Genomic DNA, 12086 nt, shown 5'->3' on the forward strand with positions numbered 1-12086 from the left:
TTGGTTTCATTTCCATTTACAGCCCTATGATTGTGGGTGCCTGGCTCAGGAGAAAGACGCTGGGATCAGTCACCCCAAACAGATTATCACAGTCCCACTGATCTTAATCAGGAGGCAATCCTAAATTACTCGCTTGTCTCTCAGCTGCAGGTTTGTATCAGTGATTTGATAGCAATGCCTGATAGTGAAGATGAAAATGTGCTGCGGGGGGAGGAATCTCAGCCCTCCTCAGAGCAAGATGTGGCAAAGTGCAAGACACGGCACCTGACTGAGCAAAGGGACATCCACACTTGTGGGGACGTGACATAATGTTTCATTAAGAATATTGACCGGCTTACACGTGGGAAGAAAGCAGCCTGGAGTCCCCCAGGGCATCCAGACAAAAGAAAATGAGCTCTAGCAGTTCACATGTGCTGCTGTGGAGGAGAGAGGTCTGGAAGCAGTGAGGATCTGATGGACACAGTGCAGGGGGCAGGAATGGTGACTGCTGCCTCTGTCAGAAGGGCTGCAAGCCACCTGGGTAGGATGGCAGTGCTTCTGCTGCAACCTCACTGAATGCACATTAGATGTAGGGCTTTCTTCTTTCCTTGTTTTCTTTGTTTTTTCCTGTTTTTGACTTCTTTTGGATGTTGTACAAAAACGTTTTCTTTTGAAGTTATCTTAATCTGTCGGAATTAAGTGCATTTCCAAGGTGAAATGGTTTTCAAACTCAAAGAAGGGAGGTTTAGATTGGATATAAGGAGGATGTTGCTTACAGTAAGAGCAGTGAGGCACTGGCACAGTTTGCACAGAGATGAGGTGGGTGCCCCATCCCTGCAGACAGCCAAGGTCAGGCTGGATGGGGCTGTGAGCACTGATGGAGCTGTGGGTGTCCCTGTTCAGTGCAGGGAGTGGGACCAAATGGCCTATAAGGGCCCCTTCCAGCTCAAATCACTCTGTAGTTCTGTGACTCCTGGAGCCCCCTGACATACCCATTTCCCACATTCTGCACACTGGGTGTTCTGGCACTATTTAATTAACTAGTATTGATGTAGCCATTAAATGCCACACTGGAAAACACTGCTGAAAAAGGACACCATTAAATAAACCACTGCAACAAAGCATTAATAAAATATGCAGTACAAAATGAGAGAAAGGGCCCTATGAGAGATATCTTCGAAGTAGATTTTTCTCATGTGTTTCTCTCCAAATGGCAGTGAAAAATTTGCAATATGTTGAAGACGTTGCAATGGGTTCCCAGATTAAAAATGAATTTTGAAAGCAGAGGTAGCAAAAGCAAGTTCATCTCCAATGGAAAAAGAACTTCTGGCTGCATTTGTATTTCAGATAAAACTTAGAGGAGAGTTGAAATGCAAGCGATAACATCTCCAAGGAAACAGCTGGAAAACTGCTCTTTGCAGATGCTGCAGTATTCTGTTATAAAGACAAACTGTACCATATTGTATTTTACAGTCTGGGGGAAAATGAAGATAAAAATCACAACTGAGATCTTCCTGCAATGACACAAACTACATGCAACCAAGGCAGACTTCTGGCACTGCATTTCAACGCAAAGAAAACATTCTGTGTATCAGTTTGTTAAACTACAGGTAAAATTAGTAACACGAATGCTTTAACAGATCTCTTTTTCTTTTTAGTAATTGCTGTACATTTTCTGCTCATCGAAATGTTCTTTATCGCAGAGGGATTACCACCACGCATTCCCCCACGCATCCCGAGTCAGGATGTTGTTAGTACAAAAGAAAACGTTTCCACTTTCTCTGTTTTATTGAGGAAATACCAAGTATGGGCATTTCTCAACCACACGACATTCAAACTGACTTGTCTGCAGCGGCAAATAGAGAAACGTGATTGCCTTATGTCTTAAGAGCAAGGAATCCAGAGAATGCAGTCATTAAGGTTGGAAGAGAGCTCTAACACCATCAAGTCCAACTGCCAACACATCATCACCGTGCACGCTCACAGAATTGTAGAATCATGGAATCATCTAGGTTGGAAGAGAGCTCTGAGATCATCAAGTCCACCTGCTGTCCCATCATCAATACTACCCACTAACCATGTCCCTCAGGGCCACATCTCATGCTAAGCATCAGGTTATGACCTGCACCTCACCCTCACTCAGATGCTGGCCCTCATTGCAGACACTTGCTGGGATGGCCTCTCCAGTTCTCTTACAGCCCATAACAGGACCCAGCAGCAAGCACACACAAAGGCTCTTCATTCAGCACTCAGCAGCTTGGATCAAACTGGTGGTTTATTATTTTTGTATAAGATCTGTATTCAAGTTCTTTTGGCCAAGTTCCTTAGCACCCACTTCACCAGCCTCCTCTGTTACCTATATGCCTGTAACAACTTTCTGTAGCCACAGTAACCACTAATATAAGAATAAATTAATGCACAAAGGCAGTCCTGACCTTGACTTCATACACATGCACACCATGAGCTGCTGTTGCCCTCCTCAGTCACAGTGCCTTGCAAATGAAACAGGAGAAAGAGCTGCAGCTTGCTTCTCCATGATAATGCTTAATGTATCCTAAAAGCACATCTGTCCACCCTAATGATGGCACTTGCAGAAAGGCTCTAAAATGGAGGCTGGCAATTTTCTATCCTCACAAGCTCTGGAAAGTGAGCCCTCAGCAATAACAACCTGTGACGAGGCCAAAGCAGTGAGCTCAGAAATTGCAGCCTTAGGAGCAGGAAGGCATCCATGGCCATGGCTCTTTGGCAGCCAGAGGAGGATGGCTCCCTGCAGCATCCTTTGGCACGCTGCTCACCATGGCAGCATTGTGTTGGATGGAGCCAGGCTGGAATTCAACTCAGTTACTAAGCTGATGCTCATTTCAGTGGTCACAGCAGTTGGCATTAGCTGTAGTGGATTTGTTTTCAGATTAAGAGGAAAAAAAAAAGGGGGGGGGGAATAAAGCAAAGATACCTGAAATTACAGCAATTTTCCATGACCCGTGTTCCTCCTTGGCTATTCTTTCTGCCTCCTCCATGAGTAGCATGCCAAATCCCTGTAGCAGAAGAAAAAACAAGAATATAAGTTCTGCAAAAACAGAAAACATAAGCAAGGTCAGACTGTAAGCATCAGAACACTTCCAGGAGACTTCTTATGTACAGGCACAGGAATGACCAAAACCTTAGTGGAGGAAGAGCACTTACAGAGATGTGCTAATGCTGAAGTTCACAGTGCAGCTTTCTCACCATTGCATTGGATTTTGTGTTTTTTTTAATAATTGTGAAATTATTCACAGGCAGCTCCAGTGCCTGACAGCTTCTCAGGGGCAGAAGCAGAAGGAAGTTAAACCTTGTGACAGTCAAGTTGGCGCTGAGCAGGTCTGTCCTGTTCAAATTACCAAACAACAATCATGCTATCACCCATCCTGGCAGTTGTCTTGCTATACCTGGGCTTATATTTGGGAATTAAACAAATCCAGAGCACAGACATTGGATGCAGTTGCATACACTCATGAATTGCAAGTCTGACATCAGTTGCAATGGATGTGGCCACACCATGGCACCTTGTGGCAGAGCCAGAGAGCTGCTGTTGGTTTTTCTGATATAACCAGAAGCCTTTCATTATAACCACTGGCCATTCCAATATAACCCTGGCCTTTCCAATATAGTCATTGACCCTTCTGACATAACCATTGGTCTTTCCAATACAACCATTGACTTTTTGATACAACCACTGACATTTCTGATACCACCAGTGGCTTTTCGATACAACCATGGGCATTTCTGATACAACCATTGGCTTTCTGGTACAACCACTGCCCTGTTGCCTCACAGCTATTATTTTCACCGCCCTCCAGGAGCTGTTACCATCTACAGGACCCACCTGGGGCCATCCTCAAAACCTGCACCAAGTGCCCACGTGCCTTCTGCAGACCCACACCACTCTCTGGTGCTCAGGGCACAGCCACGAGGCTCAGCTCATAGAAGGGAAGATGCCAAAGCAAAAGGAATTGCAGAAGAGCACGCTAATATTCTGGATCAGATCCACGCCTCTATTTACATTCGGAAATCTTGCACAGCATGAACACTACTGCCATCAAAACAACGCTTCGAAACAAGGGAATAGCCTTTCCACTCTATTTAACTTAACTTAGTTGTCTTATATATCTGGGGATAATTGATTGGATTAATTCACTTCTAACATTAGGATGCAGGAATTACACTTGGCTCTTTGTTCATCTGTTTTCCTGACAAAATGTACAGACTCGGGCTGTGCTGAAACTGAAGCGGATGCAATTTAATTCGAAAAACACTTAGCACTTACAGGCATTCTTAAGTAATACACTGAAATTTTCTGAAGTGCTGTTCTAATCAGAAATTGTCCCCACAATTGCAAAAAGTCTCTGCTTAATGTCTCGACACCCGACTATTGCAAACGAACAGCAGTGCGTCATATACTGTGATATTCCAACTTCCAGCCTATTTTAATGTTCAAAGTGGTCAACTTCTTTTTAAATTATTCTCTAATACTTTGGATGGCCAGTTTTCCCTTCCAAAATTTTGAAATGTTAGCCATTTTACAGTAGATGCCTTCACTATTCCCTTATTAATTATTGTTTTTAAACAGTCTCTGCCTCATGGCTAAACGTCATCAGCGTCTAGCCAAACTGCATCTTAATGCACATATACTCAGGGAATGATTAATAAATACAAGGAAGTTAATTTAAAACATCAGCCTTGAGCAGTTCTGGCACAGAGGACAAACTGATTGCTTTTTTAAAAGCTCACTCGAAAGGTTCAACATCTACCAGGGCAAAAATGTAATTCCCATTTTTGCTCACTGCAAGCCACAGCGTGTTATATTCCACAGAGGCATAATGTGCAATTTTCATACGACTCGCTGTGAGGAATTAGAAACACAGCTTTCCAGTCCATTCTTCACATGCTTTTAAGATAGAGACGAAATGGCTTCACAAGTGGCTCTGAAGCAAAAATAAACCACAGGGCATAACTAAGAGGCTTTACTAAAAAGCCTCCCCAAACCACCTGCACCAGGAAACATCTCAGAACCAAAGCTGAATTTCTTCTGTTCTGGTAATAGGGATTATAGGTATTATAGGTATTATGGTTCCTTGAAAGAAAACTGGGTAGGCCTCAAAACCGCTCACCTCCCCATCTGCAACTACTTCAGGCTTCAGAAGTGAAATTTCTCTACTGAACAAGATCCATTTTAGAAGGAAATACACCCACACAGTGGACATGTCCCCTTTGTTTTACTTTTGCAGTGAAGTCTGATGTACAGTACAGGATATCAAAGGAAACGCACTTCAGAACCAGAGACGCTTAGCACTTGAAAGCAAAATGAGCACCAGCTTAGATGGGCTCTCGCACTGTACAGACATGAGTAAGGCAGATAGTTTTCAGCCATGCTTTATTTTTTTTTTTGGTCAGAGCAGTAGCAACTGTCTAAACACTATCACAGCAGCAAAACCTCAGAAGCAGCAGGATTTCAACACGTGAAATGCAAGAAGGAGCTCAAATTCAATTGCATTTTTATTACAGAATCACAGCACTGCAGGGGTTGGAAGGGACCTCAAGAGATCATCGAGACCAATCCCCTGCTAAAGCAGTTCCCCACAGTAGGTCACACAGATCAGTGTCCAGACAAGTCTTTAAAAAATCCATAGGAGACTCCACTACCTCTCTGGGCAGCCTGTGCCAGTGCTGCATCACCTTTACTGTAAAGAAATTCTTCCACGTTTGTACAGAACTTCCTATGTACAAGTTTCAGGCCATTGCTCCTTGTTCTATTGCTACACACCACCAAGAGCTTGGCCTCATCCATTTGCCTCCCAGCTCCCTTTAGATATTTACAAACATTGATCAGATTCTCCTTCTCAGTCTTCTTTTCCGCAGGCTGAACAGACCCAGGTTACTCAGCCTTTCCTCATATGGAGATGCTCCAGGCCCTTCATCATCTTTGTGGCCCTCAGATGGACTTCTTCTAGGAGATCCCTGTCTTTTTTTCAACTGGGGAGCCCAGAACTAGATGCAGTAGTCCAGATGTGGTCTCCTCAGGGCAGAATAGAGGAGGAGGCTCACCTTCTTTGCTCTGCTGGCCACGCTCTTTTTTTAATGAACCCCAGGATCCCATTGGTCTTCTTGGCTACAAGGGCACACTGCTGGCTCATGGCAAACATGTAGTCCACCAGGACCCCACGTCCTTCTCTGTAGAGCTCCTCCCTAGCAGGTAATCCTCCAGTCTGCACTGGTACATGTGGTTTTTCCTCCACAGGTGCCAAGACTCTTGTTAAACTTCATAAGGCTCCTCCCTGCTCAACTCTCCAGTCTGTTCAGGTCTTGTGAATGGCAGCACAGCCTTCAGGTGTGTCAGTCAATCCTCCCAGCTTTGTATTATCAGCAAACTTGCTGAAGGTAGACTCTATCCATTCACCCAGGTCATCAGTGAAGATGCTGAACAAGACCAGGACTAGCACTGACCCCTGGGGAACACCACTAGTTACAGCCTCCAACCAGACTCCACACTGCTGATGACAACCCTCTGAGCTCGGTCAGTCTGCCAGTTCTCAATCCACCTCATCATCCTCTCATGTATCCCACATTTTCTAAGTTTCATAACAAGGATGTTATGAGAGTGTCAAACACCTTGCTGAAGTGAAGGTACACAACATCCATTGCTCTCTATCCAGTCATTCTATTCAGTCAGTGATGACATCATAGAGAGCTACTAGGCTGATCAAGCTCAACTTCCCCACGGTGAATTCATGTTAACTACTCCTGATAACCTTCTCTTCCAACTGCTTGGAGATAGAGAAGCAGACTATAATCCAAACAATGAATGAAGGTCCTTCTCCAGTTACACTGGAAGTAGTGGGGAAGAGCAGGGCGTACAGATGAAAAATAAAGATGGTTTGACATACCTGGTGCTGAAATTTGGAAGGATCCCGACTGCTCACTGGGACCACGCTCCCATACACGTGCAGCTCTCTCACAATGGAAACACCCCCCTTTAGCTCAGGTCTGAAAGACTCTTCTGAGCACTTTCGCAGTCGTAGGAGGCCAATGAGAATGTCCTGCTCTGGGTCTTCGTAGGACAGGAAGGTCTCCCAGCCACCATTAGCCACATAATCTCTTCTAATTAATTCAATCTGGTGAAAGAAAAGAAGTAATGAAGAATATGAAGAAGAAAATAAAAACCTGTTAAAATACTTAAGCAACACTTTGGAAAGACAAAAACCAATTTTGTGTACTATTATGATTCAGAGAAAACATGAAGTGCTTTCTTATAGGCCAATTTAATTCTAGATGGATTTTAGCAACACTGGGTAAGAACTGATATTCCTGTAGTCATATTAAAGACATGGGCTACTTTAATAGAAATGTATTTATCAGGGGGACTGAACTAGTCTTCAGTGCCTATTTGCATGCTTTCCAGAAAGGTTGGTAACCCACATGGCTATCTGTTGGTAAGTCAGCAATCTAAAACCAGGTTTTTTAAGATACTTGAGCTTCTGCAACTCTTTCCAGTAATCAAGGAATTGCTATAATTGAATTTCCATTCTAAAGACAAATTAGCTAATGTAGAGTGAATAGTGTTGCATTTGCCTTCACCAAACCTGCATTTAGGGCCATGTCTTTGCTACTTTGCAAAAGAAAAGACTTGAAGTGTCTATGAAACAGCCAACTTTACTAATATCAACTGGTTCCTTCCAGCAAACACACTGTATATAACTACAAGCGCAAACTGCAACAGGAGTGGATCTGAAATGGTGTCGAGCACCTACTGAGTTCCAGAATTCTTTGCAACACATCATAAATTACACATGTACTTTCTATAGAATCTGTAGGAAGTGTTTTTTTCACTCCTTCAGATGGTACTGGAGACATCAAACCCACCCCAACAGGTACCCCGAGAGCTGACCAATTTTGATAGTTATCTAGATAAAGGCAGTTCTGAAGATCACAACAAGTGGAAGGGAAAAGCAAGGTGAGAGCTGACTGACTGTGCAGATCATGCTTAGGTAGATCATGCTTGGGTAGAAGAAATTAGTTCTCCAGAGCACCTAGAAGCTATAAAGAATAACTGATGGAGAAGGGAGCAGAAAGAAGGAAAAAAACTTCTTTTTCAGACAGTTGTGACCTTCTGTCACTAAGGAGCAGCCCCAGGACCCAAGAAACTACAAAAGTTCAGATTTACAGCAACATGAGACCTGATCCAATCTCACACAATGGTAGTTGCATTTCTCTGTAGTAGAGTTCTCACTCAGTTAATTTGATGTATCCTCTTGCTGATGATAATAAAGGCACATCTGTGGTGACATGATGAGTCACTCTATTCGTGCTCTAAATTGAGCTGCTATAGCTGGAATACATACCCATCCTTGCTGCAGGGGCTCCCTTGCCCACCTGCAACACCCAGCTGCTAAGCAGACCAACATTCTTTCCCACATTGCCTATCAGATGAGCAATAGCAGCCCCCATCTAGCCTGCAGGATTGAGGACCTGATGACCCTACAGTACATGTTCGGGGTTTTCCAGTTCTAGTCTCACCCCTAGAACTAAGCATCCATTAATGTATGGTGTACAGCAGGTGTGCTCATGGAAGGTGCTTTCTAGATTTATCTGAAAGGCATGAGGGCTTTGTGCTTCCCAATGCTTTCTAAGCAAGGAATGATCAGAGCATTTGCTTCAAAAACAACCCATGAGTAAAACTAAAACCATCACATCACTATGCCACCATCAATTTGAGACACTCCTTTAACTTTAGGAATTCAAATGTGAATGGCCAATAGCAGTGAATGTCCCGTGCACAAATGTGACACTAGTGTATCCAACAGTTACTCCCTGGTAGTGTACATAGAATTGATCACAGAATCCTCACAGTTGGAAGGGACCTCTGAAGGCCATCTAGTCCAACTCCCCTGCAATGAACAGGGATACCACAGCTAGATCAGGCTGCTCAGGGTCTGATTCAGCTTCACTCTGAAAGTCTCCAGGAATGGGGCATCAACCACTGGGCCACCTGTTCCAGTGCCTCACCACCCTCACTGTAAAATACTTTTTCCTTATTTCTTGTATCTGTCACCACAGACTAAAGAGTCTGAACCCTTCATTTCTGTAGTTCTGCTTTAGACACTGACAGGCCGCTCTCAGGTCACCTCACAGCCTTCTCTTCTCCATGGTGCACAGCCCCAGCTCTCTCAACCTGTCTTCATAGGAGAGCTGTTCCATCCCTGGGATCATTTTGGTGGCCCTCCTCTGGATGCACTCCAACAGCTCTGTGTCTCTCCTGTACTGAGGACATCTGGAGGCAGCACTCCAGGTGAGGCCTCAGCACAGAGCAGAGGGGCAGGATCACCTCCCTCACTCTGCTGGCCACACTGCTTTGGATGCAGCCCAAGATACAGTTGGCTTTCTGGGCTGTGAGGACACAATACTGGCTCACATCCAGCTTCCCATCCACCAGTACCCCCAGGTCTCTTTCAGCAGGGCTGCACTCGATCCTTTCATCCCCCAGCTTGTATTAGCAATAGGAGTTGCCTCGACCCAGGTGCTTGCATTTGGATTTGCTGACCCTCATGAGGTGCAAGATCCCTGTGTATACTTTGCCATGCTCTTCCCAGTACTACTATAAAAACTCAAGCAAAGGATCTCTGTATTTCTTCTACAAATCCCTTAATACATAGAAACCCATGAATTAAAGATTTGTTTACAGAAAAGCCATAAGGGATCCTGTCTCCTGCCTGCTCTGCTCCATGACAAAGCCCGGGTGAAGGCAACTGCCAATTAAATCCTGTACTGACTACAGAAGCAGGGCTCATTTTGACACAGACGTACAGCTCATGGGTAAGTGCCCAAATAGATGTCAGCCAACATGCCAAATTCTCTGCAAGCACAACCACGCTCCAGCTTACTGAGGACAGCTGGAACAGGCTGATCCAGGTCTGCTGGTGTGCACCTAATGCCACGAGGACAATGGAAACATACAGGGAAATGGGAGAGCATGAGGGTTTTAAGAACCAGGTTCTGCTGTTCAAGTCATATGGGGAACTTGCTGAGGAAAAGCACCACAACTCAATGCTTGTTTCCAAAAACAAAATGTCACATCAAGAGTTCAAAACAGCAAGATTGGAAAACTTTTTATTTTTCCTGAAAGCAAACTCAAAAAAAATACAGAAAATGTGGCTCGGTTGCTTATTCTTCAGTAGTGCCCTGATGCCCTGGCCCATCCAAAAGGCTCTGGTAGGCAGAAGTGAACTAAGCCTATAGGAACCTTCACCAGCAGGCTTTGCTTTACGTGCACAGTACAGCACATACCAGACAACACGAACTGCTCAGAGAAGTCCCTACTCAATCAAGTCTTTTGTACTCCCCACTTTTCTGGGCATAATAGAGGGTTCTAGCATTAAAAAAAAATTCTCCTCAAAGAGGTTGGAGTGATCATGAGATGGTCAAAGCCTTTTTCTTCTGAGGTAGATACTGGTTGAAACGTGGCAAAAGTCAGCCCGGGTCACCTCCAGGTTGGCTGGTAGATATGGACATCTACCATATTCAATACACAGACTTTTTACAGAATCACAGAATGGTTGGGTTGGAAGGGACCTAAAGGATCATGAAGCTCCAACTCCCCTGCCAAAGGCAGAGCCACCAATTTCCACATTTAATAGTGGACCAGGCTGCCCATGGCCCCACTCAACCTGGCCTTGAACACCTCCAGGGATAGGGCATCCACTGGTAGACTACCAAACTTACCTTGAGAAATAAAGGGAAAACCCAAATGCAGATTACTCTCAACCTAAAAGAGCTCTAAAATATCTGCCTTGCTCTCACTCTACATGAAGATCATTATAAAGAAAAAAAAACTGTTTTGCAGAAACAGTAGCTTCTACCCGTTACAGATACAAACCTACGTGAGTGTTAAAGCAGGAAGTGTTACTGCCTCTTGCCCTTCCAAAACTGCCAGTCCAACATCTCTTTACAGTGACAATTCACCAGAGCACTTTTACAACTATTACACAGAGCTGCACAGCTTTGACCACTCTGAGAGCAAGCAAGTACCTTCCACTGCTATGGAGAAACGCCACTAATTGAAAAGGGAGCTCAGAGACAGCTCTGTAAATAAGCAGCTATGGGCAAGTAATCTACTCCAAATTGATTAATTTTTTTCTTTCAAAGACTTTTAAGAGCAGACACACCATCACCATTACAAAAATACATACAGCCTACTGATCCTTAGCAGAAAGAAGCTGCATAAAGTGCAACTAATTATAGGAAACAATTAATTCATTTTTGTTTTGACATGATAGCCTCTCTTATCAAGAAGATGTGTTGTTTACTTACAAAGCCAAGAAAACATCATACCTTGTCATTAGTCTATAGCTCATGAAAAATTATCCCATTTTCAGAATATTTCTCTTGCTTGCTGTCATGATAAATTTTGCTACAACTACATAATGACATCCTCCTGCCACTTGGATAGATGAGCTTAACAAAGGGAATATTCAAGATAACATTGCTTTAAAAACAGTGATAAGCTATTTGCTAACTACTCAAAAAATGTACAATTTAGATCACTGATGAAAATGAGCATCTTTGGAAGATATTCTGTGAAGTGACCATAGATCAGATAAGTGGAAGAGAGCAGAAAGGCTGCATGGCCTATGTACAAATGAGTCTGCACAGCCTCAGCTCTTACAAAAGTTGGTAAGAACAAGATAATTTATCAGGGATCATGATACACTTCCATGCTGTGTTTATTGGCCACAGCATACATCTAGGTAATGGCCTTAAGTTGTGCCACAGGAGGTACAGGTTGGATATTAGGAAGAATTTCTTCTCCAAAAAAGCAGTGATGCAGTGGCACAGCTGCCCAGGGAAGTGGTGGGGTCACCAAACCTGGAGGTGTTCCAGAACCATGGAGATGTGGCACTGAGGGACGTGGGCAGTGGGCACAGTGGGGTGGGTTGGGGTTGGAGTTGGGGATCTCAGAGGTTTTTTCCAACCTGAATGATTCTACTCTATGGATCCCAAGCCAATGTGATCTTAGAAAGCTCATCCCCCTGAGTCCAAAACATGGCTGTGAACATCCTAACCACTTTCCAGAAGGA

General features: G+C 44.0%; 1 protein-coding gene across 3 annotated transcripts in view; it reads right to left on the reverse strand.

Moving 5' to 3' along the window:
- ELP3 (elongator acetyltransferase complex subunit 3) overlaps positions 1-12086 on the reverse strand; it is an 84601-nt gene that overhangs the window by 16235 nt on the left and 56280 nt on the right. For all 3 annotated transcript variants that reach the window (XM_010708081.3, XM_019613379.3, XM_085218268.1), the window contains 2 exons: positions 6900-7127; positions 2933-3014 (listed from right to left, as the gene is read on the reverse strand). In XM_010708081.3, the coding sequence (XP_010706383.1) occupies positions 2933-3014; positions 6900-7127 (310 nt within the window). The remainder of the gene's footprint in view (positions 1-2932; positions 3015-6899; positions 7128-12086) is intronic.

Source organism: Meleagris gallopavo, chromosome 2 (assembly GCF_905368555.1).
Source record: "Meleagris gallopavo chromosome 2, MGAL_WU_HG_1.1, whole genome shotgun sequence".
NCBI lineage: Eukaryota > Metazoa > Chordata > Aves > Galliformes > Phasianidae > Meleagris > Meleagris gallopavo.